Here is a 20,985-nt window from a genome sequence, read left to right on the forward strand (position 1 = left end):
AAATTCTATGTTATTATATGTTATACAAATACCTATATTAATTTTTAAAATGATAATGATTTTAAAATAATATAAAAGAAAACAGTTTTATTTTAGTGCCAAATATAACCTTCTTAAAAATATAGACACATTTATATGTATTAAAAACGATATGTATAATCTGTACCTATTATAAAATTTACTTTATGTATACCTTACTTAGTAATAAATAACTCTCTTTATATAAAAAATAATAAAATGAAGCAGAAATAATCTATTAAAATTAATTTTTTACAAATAGTAAGAATCGCGATGATCGCGGTTGGCACGTAATAACTACATATGCACACACACATTTTTAAAATATGTTATGAAACACATATTTATATTCAACAAAATTTCAATTCGATGCGTGTAAAGTTCATAACAAACAATTATTCTTGATATCAATATAATAAAAAATAAAATAAAATAGATAACTGTTTCGTAGAGTACCTACTTAAAGGTACAACCATCAAGACAAACACATCAAATAAAAACAAAAATAAAATTTCAATTTTCAACATTGCTTAAAAATTAATAATTTCTAACAACCAATATTTTTATGTATAGTATTAATAATACAGTATAATTAATACAAATTAAAATAAATAATATTGTATAGGTAATTATTAAATATACTTGCACAGGGGTGTCAGATATTAATTACAATACAACTACACAAGTTATACTATACAAAAACACCAAGAGGCGCTAAAATAGCAAGTATTGTCGCTAATAAATTCTATAAAATCAATACGAATGCCTTTTATGAAAAGAAATAATTGGACTGCTCGAAATCACACGTCGGAACACAAAAACTTTACGAAGTTGATCACGAAAATAAGCCAACAAAGGCACACCTCGGTCGCTGACAAAGAAAGAAAGGAAATAAAAATATTTAATTGGTGTGATTACGTGTTATTATGGCGGACAAACACCACCCGTGGAGTCTAGTCGGAGCCCTGGATGTTTGCTTGCAGCTACTGCGATTCGTCTTATTACGAGCTTTAATGGTTTTATGGTACAGGGCCCCATTCTACACATTTATACTCCAAAGTGGTTCTTTGTGCACGGGCTGATTGCCGACTACTGCCAGCTCTTTCTAGATACTCAAAATTTTCGTGGCAATTTGACAAGCTTTTTTTATGGAGGACAAACGAGCGTACGGGTCACCTGGTGTTAAGTGATCACTGCTGCCCACATTCTCTTGCAACACCAGAGGAATCACAAGAGCGTTGCCGGCCTTTTAAGGAAGTTGTACGCCATTTTTTTGAAGGTAACCATGTCGTATCGTATCGGAAACACCGCACAAGGAAGTTCTTTCCACAGCTTTGTCTAACTACTCTTAGGCTGAGGTCTATAGAGCATACTAATACTTTGCAAATACTTTACTGACGTATAACTTAGCTGAGTATGATAAAACGCGAACTTGACTTTTGGGCTATCTTAGATTAATCTCACGATAATGTCAGCTATTTGACAGCTGACACAGTGGGGCATTTTCTGATCTAATGCATATTCAGCTTCGCTCAGCAACTTGAAGTAGTTATACTTAGTCTTGAGATCTGTAGAGCGTACGCAAACTTTGCTCAGACTCTACTTACGTACAACTTAGCTGAGCGATAAAACGTGAACTTGACTTTTGCATTTGCTATAAAAACGAAATCACTAATTATGCTATGCTTACCCTCAGTTATGTTTTACGTAAGTAAACTCTGAGCAAAGTTTAAGCTCTATAAATCTCAGCCTTAGCTTTCGAGTTCTGAATGTTTCGTCTTCCGTTTATTACAAGCTTATTATTGTATTATGAGTTTTTGTGTAGATTATTAATCACCGTACTAAATTTTTATTCACACGAGAAGATATAACTGAAGACTTAACGAAGTCTTTAACAATTATTATGTATTGTTATATTTTCGCAATTTTTTAAAATAGCAATTTCCTAAAAACATGTCACCTTACAAAAAAAAAACAGAAAATTTGATTATGTAAGACGTAAGTATAGAACAAGGAAATTGAAACGAACATTTGAAATACATTTGAAACTTAGCAGAAATAACACTAAAGATTTAATACATGACATTTTTAACAACGAATTACGTCAAATCTATATAAATACTACCTGACCCAATAAAAGTTGTATTGCCGATATTAAAATCGCGATACAAAAGTAACTGTTGATCGTATATGGGTGAAAATTTGAAGTTGTATGTATTTCTTAATGCTAACTCATAATCAAACAAATATAAAAAATAATGTCAAAAAAAAAAACCTTAACATTTAGGGTATGAAAAATAGATGTTGTCCGATTCTCAGACCTACCCAATATGCACTCAAAATTTCATGAGAATCGGTCAAGCCGTTTCGGAGGAGTTCAATGTTTAACACCATGACACGAGAATTTTATATTTTAGAGATATACCATATCGACACTTCGCTCAATACTCGTACAAGACGTTCAGCTGGTAGTAATTGATACGCCTTGACCATTACAATACAGTGCCGCTCAAGATTATTGAAAAACCCAAAAATTCTGAGCGGCACTACAACTGAGTTCGTTACCTTGCGACATAAGATGTCAAGTCTCATTTGCCCAGTAATTTCACTAGCTACGGCGCCCTTCAGGCCGAAATACAGTAATTCTTACATATTACCTACTGCTTCACGGCAGAAATAGGCGCCGTAGTGGTATCCATAATCTAGCCGGTGCAGAGGAGCTTCCCACTGATAAGAAACATCACTGGCCTTAAAATAAAATAAATATAACCAGGATATATACTAGGCGCATAACATTGTCAAAAGAGTGGGTCAGGGATCGGAATGTAATCTTAAAGGAACGAGCCTTTATATGGGTTTACTTCTACGAACTGGCACTTCGCCAGTCCGCCGTTGTTCCTCTTTAGATGGGGGTGGTAGGCCACGCTTAGTACGGCTTATATACTGTTATATTTTCAAAATGATACTCTTCCATCCTTAAATTTACATTGTATTAGAAATTTGAAACAATTTGAAATTATCAATGAAGATTTTATCAACTCTCGTCAGGTTCATCCACTGACCTCTACTATATACCACTGGACTGGCGGCTGTCAAAGTGCTTTTGTGCCTGTTTGATATTCGCCATTTTGGCGCTGTTGGCCATGTAGCGAGAGTTTGCTGTACTAAAACTAGTGATGACATTACAAAAAATATTGTGTTGCTTTAACTTTATACTTTTTATTGTTTCTTGAAGTATAAATAACACGGAAAACGAACGAAATCAATTGAAAATGCAAAAAATACTTCAGAGTATTGTACGTTCCTTCAAAGCTATTTGTATTATACGTCACAATTAGTTCTGTGGACACTCGCGAGTGGCGTTTCAAATAGGCACAAAAAATTTGCTATCAAACATATGAAACAGCCTGTCCAGTGGTACCAATACAGGTCAGTGGGTACATCGAAGCGTTCCTACGCGACAATTTGTAACAATGTATGCATCTTCATACACTGAGGTGGTCTATGTAGGTCCAGTAATATTATTTATGAATGTGTGACTATTACACAAGTTATCTTGTGAGCTATCTCGCACGGCGGTATCCGGTTTGAAATTGTCAACTGGTTACATTGTTATCTAAGTTTACATGATTGAGGATATTTTATAACTCAACTTTTAACGTTAATGTGACATCTTATTTAGTTAAATGTGCTCTAAATATTAGATAAAATAGTAAATAATTCATAATTTATATGAATATCTTAAATAAAATAAAAAATAGAAACGGATAGTGTTATTTTTTTTTTATTGCAATATTATATTACACAGAATTTGTACTGCACTGGCCTGCAAAAGTAAGTATCACACTTTTCAAATTAATTTTTTTTCTTAACTATAGAAGTTAGAGATTTAAGATTCAAAAAGTTTTGTTGCAAATTTTATAGGCTTTAATTCTTAGAAACTAAAATTATACATTAGTAACATTTTTAACTTAAAAAAGATAAAACGATGAAAATAGACATTTTTAGTTTAATCTAAAAAAATTAAACTAATGTTGTTTAATTTTTAATAACTGGTATTGCCTCCTCGAGCTCTGATTACAGCTTCGAGCCGGTTTGGCATACTGAACACTAGGTTTCGGAGCTGATGTTGGGGAATATTCTCCCATTCTTCTACCAGGGCCTGCTTTAGTGCCCTGAGGGTAGTAGGTGGTGGTCTGCGATTTCTGACTAACCTCCCAAGCTCATCCCAGGCGTGTTCAATCGGTTTGAGATCAGGACTTCTTGATGGCCAAGCCATCACGCTGATACCGACCTCCTGAATATACTCTTGTACGATATGAGCCGTGTGTGGCCGGGCATTATCATGCATCAGCATCGATCCATCACCCATATTTGCTAAATACGGCCCTGCATACTCATTGAGAATCTCTTGAGCATATCTTTGCCCAGTGAGGGTGCCATTTTCTATGGCTACTAGCTCTGTGCGACCTTCTAAAGATATGCCAGCCCATACATGTACACTGCCTCCACCGTATTGGACTCTTTCTGAGATGCAGGCTTGAAGGTATCGCTCACCAGGTCGCCTGTAAACACTTCGCCTTCCATCAGAAGTGTAAAGGGAGAATCGAGACTCATCTGCAAACAAAATTCTTGACCATTCTTCTTCATCCCACTGCATGTGTTCACGGGCGTATCGCAGTCTCGCTACTCGATGCTGTATCTCGAGTTTTGGGCCACTCGGTGGTCTTCGGGGTTTCAAATTTGCTTCAGCAAGTCTTCTTCTCACTGTACTGTCACTAATGTTGTCCCTCCGGGTCTGAAGTAGCTGTTGCTGGACTTCAACTGCATTTTAGTGGCGATTTCTTAACACAGTGGAAATAATATAACGATCTTCTCGGGCACTGGTACACCTGGGTCTGCCATTACAAGGTCTTCTCAGATGGTGTCCAGTCTCTTCGTACCTTCGCTTTACCTTCTGGACCGTTCGTACCGTCACACCCACCATTCTTGCAGTGCGACGCATACTGATGCCTAGTTCCAGAAAAGCCATGATCCTAGCACATTCTTCAACTGAAAGAGGCATGATAAATTAAAGTTATGTGCATAAATTTTTAAAACAAGACCCATCGATCTTGAAAAAAATTTAAAACAGAAAGAAAAATGTGAATGGTAAAATTGTAATTCGGAAACGTCCACTTTGAAAAAGGAATTGTTTTGTTTTTGAAGTTTTTTTTCAGCCAATTCTTAAAAGAAGGTTACCGACTATAAAGTTTTTATGTACAAAATTAAATTCTCTTTGGAGTCCTTTTTATTTCGAAAGTATATCTTGTGAACTTAAAACGTTATCGCAATTTTAAAAGTGTGATACATACTTTTGAAGGCCAGTGTAGTTGAAAAGGACATTTTATATCACCACGCCTTAACCTTATAGTGATATTTTATATACTTTTGAATGTGCTAGGAGACTATATATTTGAAACAATAGTAAAAAGTCCATAATTTATATTAAAGTATAATTAAATGAAAAAAAAATTAAACGGTTAGTGTGATTTTTCTATTACAATGTAACTTTACACAGAATTTGTACTAGGTGAACAGGACACCATGATAGTTAAATTTACTCATATTGTGTTCGGTTCTCACCTCTGGGCGGGGGCTCCCCAGTTACCATCTCTTTTTGACCGCATACAACGAAGAGCGGCTCAAATCATCAACGATCAAAGATTCTATGTGCGTTCTTCAACTGCTCTTAGAAAGAATGAAGAAAATGAATTGAACTCTCCTCAATGTGCTTTAAAATGTGAATAATTTCCTTCTTGATGGAGAAATTATGCAAGAAGATTGAAGGTAGGCTAACATAATAATCTACTATAGGTACTATGATTAAATGAAGTTGATACGGTGTACAATTTTTTATTAGAAATAGACGAAAAAACTGACGAGAGGATCAAGACGTTTTCCTGACGGAAATACGCCCTCCTCAATACGATGCAGTGCCGCTCAGCTAAATAGCCTCTCACTGCTAAACGAACAAATTGTTTAACTAATTGCAGTTTATTTAGTGTAGATAAATTGGTGATGCTAAAATACAAAAACAGACAAGATGGAGTCGAACCCGTCTGCCGAAGGTTCTGTACATATTATTAGGCACCTACCTATACTTATAAAAAAAGGGGAAAAATTGTCAACTCATATATACTTCATAAAAATTATACCTAAAAACCAATAGACTTCAAAAACACTATTTCAAAACAATATATATAATATGCACTAAAAAGTAAAAAAATAATTACGTATTTTTATACAATCTAATTTTTATTTTTAATAATTCTAGTTACGATTATTATTATTTTTGGAATCGGTATCCTCCCGCCGCGGCCCCGCTCACGCCACTCGCCCCCTCACCTCGTGCATGCGACTCAAGCACATCTCACCTATAACTATGTATGTAGTTTCAAACTTAATTTGGCTGACAAAGACTCCAATACTAACAATAATCGTAGCTAGATTTATACTAATTAATTATATTACTTACAAAACACCATACTACCTTTGAAGTATATCCTTTCAAATAAAAAAAGAATTATTAAAATCGGTTCGAATTATTAAAATCAGTCGAAAGTTCTGAGGTAACAAACGTAAAAAAAATATCGACGAATTTGAACCTCCTCCTTTTTTAAGTCGGTTAAAAATAATTAAAAATGTTAAGCTTGTGCCAATGAAGCCCTTTCATACGATACGTGATACACGACACGGTTAACTCAATTCAAAATATGGACCCGCGCCATTCATATCATTGCAGAAAGTTGTTTTTTATGATTTAATTACAAATGTATAACACGGTATTTACTTCCCCATAATTCTAGGTGACCGGAAAATCTCAAGGGAATCAAAATTTATACCCTATATATACCTACTACTATTATAATTATACTACTTGAGAGTGTGGAAATATATGTTTTTTGCGGCATATACGGCCATATCTTTTTTACGTTAACTTATTGATTTTTTAACAACTTCAAGAGACTTTTGACTTGAGTATATCTTTTTAATTTTAAACTCAATACGCAATAATAAAGAGTCTTGACAGACAGGCAGACTGATAGACGAATAGCAGAGTAATCCTATAAGGGTTCCATTTTTTCATTTTGACGTACGTAACCCTAAAAACGTGCTTACATGAATGAAAGCTGAACCGACACGGATCTATAAGTAAACAGAAGGCCAATCTGAATGAATCTAAAAGCATAATTATGTTAATGCAGCTTCGAAATATCTTTTTGGCTATTGGTTGAGTCATCATAATTAAATACAATCCTTTTAAGGTACATTACATAACTGTATTCAGACACATTATTATAAAAGGTTTTTATGAAGCTATCACTAAAACTACTGCCTACTTTAAACCCATTTTTAGAGAGTGCTACTTTAAGATTTAAAACAGACATCTAAATTTTTAATGGTTTAGTATTGTTTTGTACATGGGACGTGGTATTACTGTTCCTGGATTTAAACTCCAAATTTGAGTCCACTTTGCTTGCAATTGCCTCTGTTCACCAGACACCCCAAAATCCGTGTAATTTTTAGTATTTTTGACTGGATTTTACACTATCCAAGATTAACAATTACATGAGTGAATGTGTCGTCTTCGAGCAGACAACCTATGAATTATTCACTATCGTAAAGAATAATAAGCAAGCATAAATATACATTTGAGTGCTTTTTTGGTTATTGTTTGGCTTAGAAGACTATTAAATATCATCTATCTATCTACGAATTTAGAATTGATATATTTCTGTTTGTTGCTTTGTTTGTATGTTCGCACATTACTGAGAAATTTAGAACAAATTAAATTGCTGACATAAAACTTTCTTTCGAGTCATAACTCATAAGATACATTTCTTTTTAATTTAGTTAGAAACCTCACCATCAAAGGTCGCTTCTGCAGTGGCGCGATAGTATATTTGAAAGACGTAACAAAATACAATATTATGTCATAATATTTTCACAGAGAGTTGGCAGAACTATGGAACTCTATGCGTCCAATAAGAATCACTAATGAACTCACAACCTTTATTGAGTAGCCGTTGAACTAACAGTTCAAATATGTGACCTGTACATTCATCACCATCATTGTCATCCTGAATTAGTTCTCTCTTGACATAGACCAGTGGGAGGCTCCTTTGCACAGGATGCCGGCTAGATTATGGGTACCACAACGGCGCCTATTTCTGCCGTGAAGCAGTAATGTGTAAGCATTACAGTGTTTCGTTCTGAATGGCGCCGTAGCAAGTGAAATTACTGGGCAAATGAGACTTAACTTCTTATGTCCCAAGGTGACGAGCGCAGTTGTAGTGCCGCTCAGAATTTTTGGGGTTTTCAAGAATCCTGAGTGACACTGCATTGCAATAGGCAGGGTGAATAAATTACCACCAGCTGAACGCCCTGCTCGTCTCGTCCCTTATTTTCATAAAAAATAGACCTCTCCCAATGCACGCCATTGCTGTCCTCACGCAGATACTGCCAAGCCGGAGGGCTCCCTACACATTTTCCGAGTCACGGTCTCAACTCAAGGACACTTCGATCCCAGGGTTTATGTGTCGAGAGGAGTAAAATATATTTACGTAGACCTAATCTCTCTTAACCAGGGCAGCAGCAGTTTATATGTTACACTCACATCAAAATCCACTTCTGTGTAAAATCCTCCTCTATGCTGGCAGCTCAACAGCTTTCCCAGCGATGCTGGGGAAGGGCCGAGAATGCCAGTCGAAGCCACTCCAGAGTTGTCTTTTTTGTGGCTCATATGAACATCCCACTGCACCTAAGAAGTTCTCTGCCGGATCACCCTAAGCAGCGACCTAATTTCTCTGCCGGATCACCTCATTTCTCATTCGATAACAGTAGATCTGGTCAAGATCGCCGGAATAGTGTGGATGAGGGCAGCACAGGACCGATCGTCGTGGAGATCTTTGGGACACGCCTTTGTCTAGCAGTGGGCGTCTTCCAGCTGATATGATGACGATGATGAATATAGTATCCAGTATTGTCATTTTGATGTCCAGTTTGATCTGTTGTTGGCAATAAACTCGCTTTGCCACTTATTCCCATAAAAATACCATAAAACTCATGAGTTTCAATGACATTAGCTGTGCGACGTAGCACCGAGGGTAAGGCTAAGGTCTCGCAATTACGGAGCACATAATTACAGAGCGCCGGCCGATCGGCGCCGAAACCCACCGACTCCAAATCTCCTGCCATAATTAAAAACGCTCCAAATTAAATTCGCTTGTGTACGCACCGACTTATGATATTAACTTTTTAGGGACTTTCTAATTAGTTTTTGTTTTTGTCCATTAGACGTTATAATAGGAGAGCTATTCGATGTTTTGCATGTTATTAACATTATGGTCGCTATCATGTTAAATAGATTATTATTGTTTTTTGCTTGATTGATATTTGATGCATTAATAGCTAGCTGACCTGACAGACGTTGTTCTATTCATAATAAAAAAAAACTTCAATAAATTTCGTAAATTCCGTTCTCTCCACGAAAGGAATATTTCTACCAAATTTCAAGTCTCCTGGTTTTATGGTTCCGGAGATATCGTGATAGGTCAATGAATATAAAATGATTATTTTAAAACTGAATCCCTTACAAATTTTTGTAACCAATTTTTTTTTGACGATGCGAGACTTCAACCTGTGCCTCTCAGGTTCCATCCGAGGGGATCTTGCCAATGTAAACAACCATCGGAGTGACACATCGAATGTAAATCTTGATAGGTCTTTTTCCACTCTCAGGTTGTGGCAAATTTGTTTACTTAATCCCAGAAGTGAGGGATGTCACTTTAATATTAATGAATTTTAATCCTATAGTTTATTTTTATAGTAAATTATTAACAGTTAATTCTTAATACCTTTTATTATCCTATAAAAATGATTCTCGTCTGCTTTTAGTATTATGTTTGTAAATTAATTGTTTGTCAATAATTATTGATTGGGAATTTCTATTTTCACAGGTTAGTATCGACCCTGTATCTACGGATCACAAGGACATGAAAATTTTAGTAAGTATGTCTTTACGCAAAATTCATTCACTTAGTTCAAAAATTACGGTGTGTGTGTGTGATTTTTAAAGCATCAGGGTATAATAACCTGGGTATGTCTGACTCGATGTCATGACTACACCCATACCGACTAAAAGACCTCCTCTGGCGTCAACCCCTTCTTCCCCTACGGAACTGCCTCTAGGCATGACTTCGTGGAGCGAGGCTGTGTGTGTATGTTTGTATGTGTCTATTATAATTTACCACCATCAAATATGTAAAAAAATACTCAATCAATTCGACGTGTGTTAGTGTGTTAGTTACAATAAACAGTAGTAAAAAAAAAAACCTCAAGAGAATAACGTTAAGTAAATAAAGTTAAATTATTAAAGTCTAGTAGATTCATCCGTCCGCATAGATTATAGGTTGGTAGAGGTGTTAGGTATGGTATCGTATGGTATAGAGGCTCCTGTTTCCGCAATTAAACCACTAGCATGGGTCCATTTTGCGTGCAGAAATGGCCAGTTACTCCAACCAGCGCAGCTCCTTCCAGAAGTTCAGAACATTCCTGGGGTGTTCGCAGACTTCCTGAAGCGACCTCGTATTGGTTAAGGTTTTTGCCCGTTGGTTGGCCACCCCCGCACATTCCAGGATTACGTGAGCGACCGTTTCGTCTTCGGTCAGACAACCTCTGCACTTAGGACTGTCGGTTACGCCGATTGTGAAAAGGTGTTTGTTTAGTGATGTGTGACCCGTTAGGGTGCCAACCATTATTCGGATGTCATGTCTGTTGAGGCTGATAAGTCGAGGTGTTAGGTATGCTAACATATGAAATAAAATCAAAAACGGCATGCAAGTAGATGTTTTTGGGCTATCCTGCCAAATATCGGCAGGCCCCATCAGTGGTCATGCCAGCATTTAATGAAGTCATCCACAAGGATTTCCGCTCTCTCAAGGCGACACTAAATGCCAGCGACCTTGAGCGATATGAGTTCACGGCTGCCGGCCCGCCATCTATGTAACAAAGCCAATATTTTCAAAATTCTTGCGGGGGAAACAGTTTATATGCTTACAATCCTCGTTACTACTAATCTGAATAAATGAACCTACACAAAAAAGTGCAAGCTATAAGAATAACTTTTCTGAGAGAAGTACCAAAAAAATGCGTCACGCCATGCCAAAAAACTTGTCTAACTTCAAAGAAAAGTGGTGGTTCAAAAAGGCTTGGCAATGTTAACTATAACCAACAGCAAGCATTAGCAACCTACAAATAAGACTTAAGGGTATGTGTAACAGGATTAAGTAGTGTTCATGGCTCGAAATGCTATACTTTCACCACAAAACTTGTCTGAAAACACCATGTTTGCGTGTTTTCTGCTTACTTAAGACTTGCCTTAAGAAAGCCGCCATTGGAGCTGGAGCTAAATGGTATTCCCGCCGCGATGACAATCGTTCTTTTTTATATAAAACAGCCCAATAAATAAAATATGATACTGATGACTACATTAATACGTTGGTAAAATAATGTCCAATAAAAACTAATTTCTAAAATATTTTTTTAAGTGCCTAAAATTATGTTTACAAGTTTGTGATGCAGTTCAGTGGAAACTTCATAAGTTTTCACTTCTAACCCTACGATTGAAAATTTCTTAGAAAATTTATACGTCTAGATAGTGCCTCGTGCTGCTAGACAACCAATGAAAACAGGCTAGGCTTATTACTTAGGTGTGCGTGACAAGCTACGTCTTACACTCGCGAATTGTATATCGCTTTGTGTAAGTGTGCGTTCATTGCTGAAAATAGAGGGTCTTTAAAATGGCCTGCGTTCTATATCATATAAGGATATAAGAATAAGAGGAAGTCATTTGAATAATGTACGTCTGAATGCATCATGTATGGCACAATTGAAATGTTACCGACAGAAACTTGCATAACTTTTGCCACAATGCAATGCATTGAGTTGAGATTACGATTCAATGTATTCGGCGCGCGCCCTAAAGCCTCCAGGCAGCTTTCTGTAAGTCCTGTGTGGTCGACTGCAAATACTATACTGAAATTATTATGTACGAATGTACAGATCTATTGATATGACGTTCTAAGCTACGTAAATTAAGTTGAAGGATCTATTGTTGTTGCTCTTCAAATAACTTAGATTTTGAATTTGTACATACTTACACTAGAAAACTAATTGAAATATATTTGACTGTGTCTCTGTCTGTGTTATTACATATTTCTGGCTTATAAGTAATAATAGTGTAGAAAGGGTTGGTAATTTAAACGCACTTAAAATAGAAAATCTGTATTTTACTATTTCCAATAATAATAATTATAAATGACTCAATACAATTTTGGCAGCGTTACCCCTTACACATTCGCAATAAGTAATGTTCTCTCGAAAAAAAAATCAAAAATTTCAAATTTCTGTATTTGTTAATAAGATATATACAAAATTATTTATAATCTACTTATTAAAGCAATTTACAATTAACCCTTATATATGTAGGTATCAGAAAACTTATTTCTACAACCCTATCTACGTGTTGAGGGATAAAACTTTATTATGGTTAAAAAGCTATATATAAGGTTTGTGGGGGAAAATCCAGGAAACTGGGAAAACCTGGCTATTTGCTATTAATGTTCTCTCGAACTGAGCGCTCTGGCTTATATAGGGCACGACAGTCACAGTGATGATACTACCAACTGTTAGTTGGCACTACTGCAGTGCCAACTAACTTACACGAACCAAGTTAACCAAAGAATTGAATACAATTTGCTATTAAAGTTATTTCTAAAATTATAGTTATAATCATATAAAACAATACTAACAAAGTAAGTAGTTAAATAACTGTTATAATTAATTGAGATGTCTAATCTAATCAATCATATATCGTGAACTTAAAAATGTCAAATAATGTCAAAAATGTCAAATGTCTTATGACAGTTCATAACGTTGGTAGCGCTTGTAAACACATCAAGGTGACATAAGTAAGTATAAGACGTAACTTAGGCTTTTAATTTTAGAATAAGGGTTTCAAAATCTGTATTGTAATGAATATCTTATTAATTTCAATAATTAAATCAAAACTGATTCATATTTCCAAAAATTTAAACCTTTTATGCTTAAAACCATTTATTATTTGATTCATATCATCATGCCCTTTCTTCTGATCATTCGAACATACCTCTAACAAATACATATTATATATCTCCTTCAACATTGTTGAAAGTACGTTAAAAGGAAATTCATTGCACACACGTGGAGTGGCCATAAAACCTCTCGCACCCTCAATGTAAACGTAAATCTACTGAGGGTTTTGAAAGAGCCTATTAGAAGGTTTTGTGACTCCGAGGTTGTGTATTATAGTAAGGTTTTTATAAGGTTTTTGTTTGCAAAAATTTTAAATAATCATAATCATTGGCTTTCGTATATATATATATAACTTAGAAAATATACTGATTAGTGTTTAGGTTAGGTTAGTAGGTAGGTGTGTTAGTACGCGTTGTGCGTGTGTGTATGTTTATTTTACTCTGTGCATTATATAAATAAATAAATAAATATTGACACACTTTTACACAAATTATTTTGACCCAAACTAGGCATAGCCTGTACTATGAGTACAAGACAACGATATATTTACTAAAACATACATAAATACATATAAACATCCATGACTCGGAAACAAACATCCATATCCAAAATTCATCATATAAATCTTTGCACCTACCGGGATTCGAACATGTTTATATAAAATATGTTTGTGCAATAGGGCACAAAAGCAAGTTTCAAGAATAATATTTGTCCATAAATATGGTATTAAATTGTGTGTCATGTTCGGTAGGGTTACCTACTTGAAATGATATCTTTGTAATTATAATATAAGCAACTGGGTGTGAGTATGGGCACCGTAGTTGGTGACATTACTGGGCCACTAAGACTTACCATCTCATGTCTTAAGATGACGAGGGTGATCATTTTGGGGCCGCTTAGATTTTCTGATTTCGAGAATCCTGACCGGAACTGTATTGTGATGGGGGGGGGGCGTATCTTTTACCATCTAGAGATGGTCTTACTTGTCCGAAAATTCTCGTTGAAGTGAAAGTAAATGGTTTTAGATTCAATAAAACTGTTAATCTGTAATTTTGTGAGATTATAATTCATTGAGATTATACGATTATTTCCCCAAATTCAATTCCAGATATATACCTATCAAACAACTAAATATATACTTCATATTGGTTTAAGAAGAATTCGAGGCTTTTTATTATAAGTTGATGTTATTTAATGACTTAATAATACATGAAATAAATCAAAGCTCAAAAAAATCACAACGAACTTTATACAAGAACAACCATTCCATATTTAAAAATAAAATTCTACTTTTAATGCATTCTTTTTTATGTTCGATCGCGTACATATCGGTTATAAAGCAGCCCTGTAGGTACTTTAGAGTGTGGGTCCTCCCTCACACACGCAATCGTGGTTTAATAAAACAATGTTACTCCGTTAATACTTCTATATTCACCTTCACTTTCTGTTAAACATATTAATTATAAATATTAAATATTAGACTAAAGGTTGACCGTTTTCACTTCTCATCATTTCTATTCTGTTACTATCCGATTGTCTTCTCATCCGCGTCAATATTTAAATTTAGAATATAATCTAATTCTTTAGCTTGACGGCCAACCATAGAACAATGAGTTCTTATATGCGGATTAGAACTCCTTGTTACAGTATTATGCGGTCTATCCTCTTACCCTTAAGCAGTTTGTATAAATTATTTCATCTGGCAAACCTTATCCTTAGCTGTATCTGAAAATCAAAACGACATTAGTTTCTCTAGTACCGGCGTCGCCTGTTTCCGATTTCTATAACACACATATCCGACAGCAATATCTCCTGATGTGTGTTATATTCTGCACATTCATTTATTTGCCATTAAATAAATAAATATTTCTTGCAATAAAGAGTTACAAATTTTAATTGGTAGGGTTAGAACTTTTGAAAAACTAATTTTTAGTAGGTAAAGGCCTCCATCAAGAATTGCCAGTCTAATCTGGTTTGTGTTAATTAGATAAATTATTGTTATAAGTATCCAAAGGTCAAGATTGTGTATTTTTATGCTAGCTGTAAATTGATGTGCGTGAGACTCACTTAATAGTTGGTTATATAGTTATAACACACGATTATATTATTATTATAATTTTTTGACTTACTCGTGTGAGCCTTTCACTCTTTGTCATTTGATTATTTTTGTTGCGTCACTTTGCATATATTGTAATTGAAATGATTTGTAAAACAATTAAAATGTAAATCTTGACTTAAAAGAGTGGCAATGAGTTTCTTGCTACATCTTCTCATTAGCTCAACCCTTTACGAAGTAGCGGTAAATTCAATAAGATTTTTTTTTTATTTGACATTCATAAGTCTCATTTCCGTGACCTACATGAATAAAGTGTTTTTGAATTTTATACATCTAGATAGAGCCTCTTGCTGTTAGACAACCGATGAAAACAGGCCAGGTTTATTACTTTAGTGTGCATGACAAGCTACGTCTCACAATCGCGATTTGTATGTGATTTTGTGTTAATATGCGTGTATTGCTCAATATACAGTTAAAGTAAATAGTTAATTCATAGTTAACTGTGAACCTCATTTTTTTGACGCTTTCATAGCTGTCGCAGTCTATCACTGATCTAAAGTCTGTCTCTATTTTGAACACTGAATTGATCAATCGTACCCAGTTTTGAGTCTGTTTTTAAAGAGTGTGGTGTTAACACTTCACAGACTGCCATTAAAAACACTACCAATTTCAACTCTAATTCTAGAAATTTGTAGAAAAAGTCCCGTATGTCGGATAGCCAGTGAAATATGTTTATAATTTGATTCTGTTCTCACACCCACACCAATTTTGCATCTCAGCATGAGTTTCGCGTTCAAATTAAATTGTTTATTACATTTTCGCACGGCCGATGAGTTCGGAGCGTTTTATTTCGTTATCCCGAACACGCCTTTTATCCCCCCACCGGTGTATCCAGCAACGAAATATGAACTTGATTGTAACCCCATAACTCCTGTCATTAAGAAAATCTATCAAGCTATTTTAGTCTTTAACACACTGTAATAATTATTAATATTGGTTAAATAAAAAAGTTGCGGTCTTGCGTGTTAAAAAACTATTACCAGCTTATGTTCAAATTGTCTTAGAATTTGTAGATATGTTGAGGCGCCATTATTTTTTATTATTAGAAAAAAATGAAATTATTTTATCGTGTTAGGGTCCTGGTTGTTTCATTATGTTTAGCACCTTGTTGGTCCGTTAGGCCAAGATTAGGGTTGACAACAGATGTTGTGAAAGGGAGGGTTAACACATAATGTGACTTAAGTGCCGACTTTTTCTAAAGATGGTGTGCTTTGATATAATAATGGCTAGTTAGAAGTATACAGGGAAGACGTATATCAAAATTTTCATATAACTAATATTAACGGTGTGTATTAATTGTAAAACAATTAATTTTTAAATCTTGATTTAAAAAAGTGGCAATGAATTCCTTGCTACTTCTTCTCATTAGCTAAACCCTTTACGAAATAGCGGTAAATTCAATAAGAAAAAATATTTTTATTTTTTGGCATTCATAAGTGTTATTTCCGTGACCTACATGAATAAAATGATTTTGAATTTGAATTTAAATTTATCTTATTTTTATTCTCTTTAGTTCATTCCAAGATGATTCAATGAAACAACCATTGAAAAGTGCTTGTCATAAAATGGCTACAGACTTTTATTTAAATGTAGGTAAATGTGAAATCCTACTTGAATTATCCTCAAAAATCGGATTCCTGTATTAGCTAACCTGGTGTTTAGCGTCCCAGCCGCCCACATTCTCCTGTAACACCAGAGGAATAACAGGAGCGTTGTTGTTTCATATATAAAACAAGCTTATAAGCCAAGATCAAAAACAATCCTGTTGTTAAAAATAATATTAAAATATATAATAACAAACCTACCCACTAGTATCTACTTACTTAAATACCTAATGATACGAATTTCGACATTTTCGAAATACGGCGTTTTACTGATAACAAATAACTAATCTATATACTTACTTAAATATCTAATGTGAAATGTCTTTTTCATAAAATTATTTAATAACCTAAAGAAATTTTTAGTTTAACTTTTATGATACTGTTTTCGTGTTTATATCTACATATATCAATATTAACTAGCTTTTATCCGTAGCATCATTCCCGTTTATATCCTCAATATAATTGAATTGAAAATAACATATTTATAGGTACCGGATCATATAAACATTTCAAAATTCTAAAGTTTACTATTTAATACTAAAAAAAATATTTTTTTGCACTTGTCGGGCCCAAGTAGGTTTTTTTCATAGATATCAGACAATTATACAGACCAATGTTTTTTCATTCGGAAAGATTTTTTTTATATGTCACATTTGATACCCCTGACAATGTGTGTACAAAAATCTTATGAAAAATGATTATCTATTTAATGGTTGGTTTAGCCGAGAAAGCGTAGAAAAAAACTGATATTTGCATTTATAATATTATTTTTATTATGATAACATTATTATGTTACGTAGGTACCTATAGGTACCTATTATATTGATTGATATATGAAGATATGAAAATATATAAGAGAGAATTAAATTTCGACAACGTGGCCCAAAACGAAATCCATTTTGATGGAGGGACAAAGATATATATCTAAGTAACGGGGGAAATATATACCTAACTAACGGTACTACGATGAATAATTTGTTGAGATAAGCTTGTTATATAGAGCCTTAAATATTAAAACGGTCCTCACAAAGATATCCCTTAATGATAAGTACTTATCTACCTAAAAGCTTACTAATTTTATCGAGCAGAATAAGAGTTCAAAACAAGCATGTCTAAAGAAAAAGTTTATGCAAATCAAGAATCAAAATAAAATGGAGTCTAGAGCTCGCACGCGATCGATACGACCTTGGGGGCGGGGCTTCGCGTGGGCGGGGCTAAGTAAGAGGCAGTATGTATAGAAACCGCCCATCGCCCGCAAGCGCGTCCGCAAGAGGGCCAATGCTCGACCGTCGCTCCTACGCCGCCGTCACGTGAGCTGAGTCGCTCTATACTCTACGGTCCTCACAAACAGTGCGGCTATCAGCTGACGGACTGTCGTTCGATATTTGAATTTATGTCAAAAGTTTTTGTTTCTTATCTGCCAGTTGTATTTGGGAATGTGTTTGTGATTTGTTTTATCTGTGGACAATGATCACCGATATGTACGCGCCGTTTGCGGCGCCGCCGAACAAAACAATTGTAAGTTAATTTTCTAATTTTTGCTGTTCTGAAAGTTGTTCTGCGAAGGTTTTTTTCCAGATTCAACCTGTATATATATTTATTTTTCTTTAAATAATGATGCTGTGGAGGTAATAGTTACCTGTTTATTTATTTGTTCATTTCTAGATTTACAATTTACTAATACTGCCTCCGTCGGTGTCTATATCATTTGAATAATTTTTATTCTAAGCTTTATTAAGTATGTAACTATTCAGTTTTCTTATACTGGAGTTAGAGATTAGAGTCTGATTGCCTGAATTGAAAAATATATAAATTAAGAGAATTATAAACATGATTAAATGCATTGTATTAGTTTCGGGATTTATAAGAATCTTCTCTTATCTTAATCTTATCTTAATCTAATTTTGGCTGGATTCTAGTCTTTAAAAACATTAAGATAAAGATTATTATCTCTTAGTGAATCTGTTTTATTGTTCTAATGATATTGCGGAAAACATCTAATAATTATAAACTTTTTATAAATCAAATGAGTTTCAATTGACTTAATTTGCATACAAATAAGGTATGAAAAAAGGTTTCTTTTTAAATTAAAATTTTATAAAATCTAACTCATTTCAAATTAATTAATATTGATTTGAAATCATTCTATTCAAGAAGAAATAGACTGTACCGTGTATTAGGGCTTTATGATAAAAAAGAGGTCTTGGTATTCGATTAAAAAATAAAATACCAAACAGGAGGTATGCTAGGAGACACTGAGTACATATTTAAGGAATATTTTAAAGTTTTTTTGAGAAAGAAAGCTTCACTATAAGTAGGTATAGCAGATTATATATAAGACTAGTTCACCCAGCAAACGTTGTATTGCCGATATTAAAATCGCGATATAAATGTAACTGTTGATCGTAGATGGGTGAAAATTTGAAGTTGTATGTATTTTTTAATGCTGACTCATAATCAAACAAATTAAAAAAAAAATACGTGTGACCACCCTTAACATTTAGGGGGATGAAAAATAGATGTTGTCCGATTCTCAGACCTACCCAATATGCACTCAAAATTTCATGAGTATCGGTCAATCCGTTTCGAAGGAGTTTAACTACAAACACACACATGAGAATTGTATATATTAGATAATCTCTCTTTTGCGCAGACCACCTTCAATAGTATTACATTAAGGAGGTTAAGCAATTTTATTATTCTATGATTTAAATATGGAATGGGAGTTTCTTATCAATTCTTCTCTCCATATCACAAGTCCATTTACGAACTGATGTAACTTCGTAACGTTTTTTAACTGCCTGTGGGGAATAAATATATTTCTATTCTATTGCTATTTACCAACATGGTAGGCGGTGGGCTTTTATCCCTTGCCCGAAAAAAAAGTTTGTGTACTTACGTATGCATGCAAGAAGTTATACTTCTTTGACCTATAGAAGCAAAAATCACTAAAATTATTTATTTCGCGTGATATATACGTTTTTAGAATGAACAATTTTGTAAAAATCTTGCAAAGATGGCTTTGACAATGTATTATTAAATAATGAATACGGCTGTATGGGCTTGAACCCTTTGCCTGTCCTAACAATGGACGATGAAACCAAAAAAAAAATAACGAATGACGCAACGTCAGAAAACTTTAGGAACCAAGTTCAACCTGTAACTTTTGTGTTACAGTGATGCGCGCGCATCTTACAATTTCACTCTCATCATTTTTTCATAACGCGCCTTAAGAAGTATAACTTTAAAAATTCCAATAAATTTACTCCATCGATTTTAGAAAACAACAAGTCTTCTTAAAATATCAACATTTGCGATGAAGCTCTTTCACTAAAAGAACATAATGATTATAATCTGCAATGAAAGAGCATTTTGGAGTGTTTAAATATATCTTTTATTTGCAAACCAATCCATCACTGCAATAGAATTGTCATCATATAAAATTATTACTTTGATTTGATGCAACTGGAGATATCTGCATTGAAGAAAGAGAACAATACAGCATTGTTCTTCACCAGATTGATTGATACCTCTAATAGAATTGATTTAATAGAACTTTTATTGCCTCTCTATACAATGATCGATTAAATTTATTGTGAAATCAATTTACTTTCATTTATTTTGATTTAATTTGCGATATAAGAGTTATTGCTGTGTGTAGTTTTTTTCATATATAAGTGGGGAGGAGGTAATGTGATGGAAAATGGTGACGCAACCACACATGGACATCCGCAACACTAGGGGTCAAAAGATGTGTTGCCAGACTTTAAGTTTAGAGTATGTTCGTTTCTAGAATGTATTTATCATATGTATTTATTTTATTTTAATAAGGAACGAGATGAGCAGGACGTTCAGCTGATGGTAATTTATACGCCCGCCCATTACAATTCAGTGCCACTCAGAATTCTTGGATAAGCCCCTAAAATTCTGAGCGATTCGTCTCCTTGAGCCATAAGATGTTAAGTCTCATTTGCCCAGTAATTTCATTAGCTACGGCACCCTTCAGATAACTTCTTCACGGCAGAAAAAGGCGCCGTTGTTGATGTTGGTCCTTATTAAGACCTGTTGCAAGTTTTTAACACTTATAAAGTCGAAGTTATTGTGCTTTTGAGTCTCTGATAAACTCTTTTT

General features: G+C 34.3%; 1 protein-coding gene across 4 annotated transcripts in view; it reads left to right on the top strand.

Moving 5' to 3' along the window:
• Positions 1-20,985, top strand: part of LOC126966517 (transcription factor Sp9) — a 124,378-nt gene that overhangs the window by 68,126 nt on the left and 35,267 nt on the right. The window contains exon 2 of one of the 4 annotated variants that reach the window (XM_050810637.1): positions 10,020-10,067. The exons of 2 other annotated variants lie outside the window; for them this stretch is intronic. In XM_050810637.1, the coding sequence (XP_050666594.1) occupies positions 10,020-10,067 (48 nt within the window). Of the gene's footprint in view, positions 1-10,019; positions 10,068-18,147; positions 18,373-20,985 lie in introns of those variants that run through there. One more of the 4 variants, XM_050810639.1, reaches the window with a different exon arrangement.

Source organism: Leptidea sinapis, chromosome 10, assembly GCF_905404315.1.
Source record: "Leptidea sinapis chromosome 10, ilLepSina1.1, whole genome shotgun sequence".
Lineage (NCBI taxonomy): Eukaryota > Metazoa > Arthropoda > Insecta > Lepidoptera > Pieridae > Leptidea > Leptidea sinapis.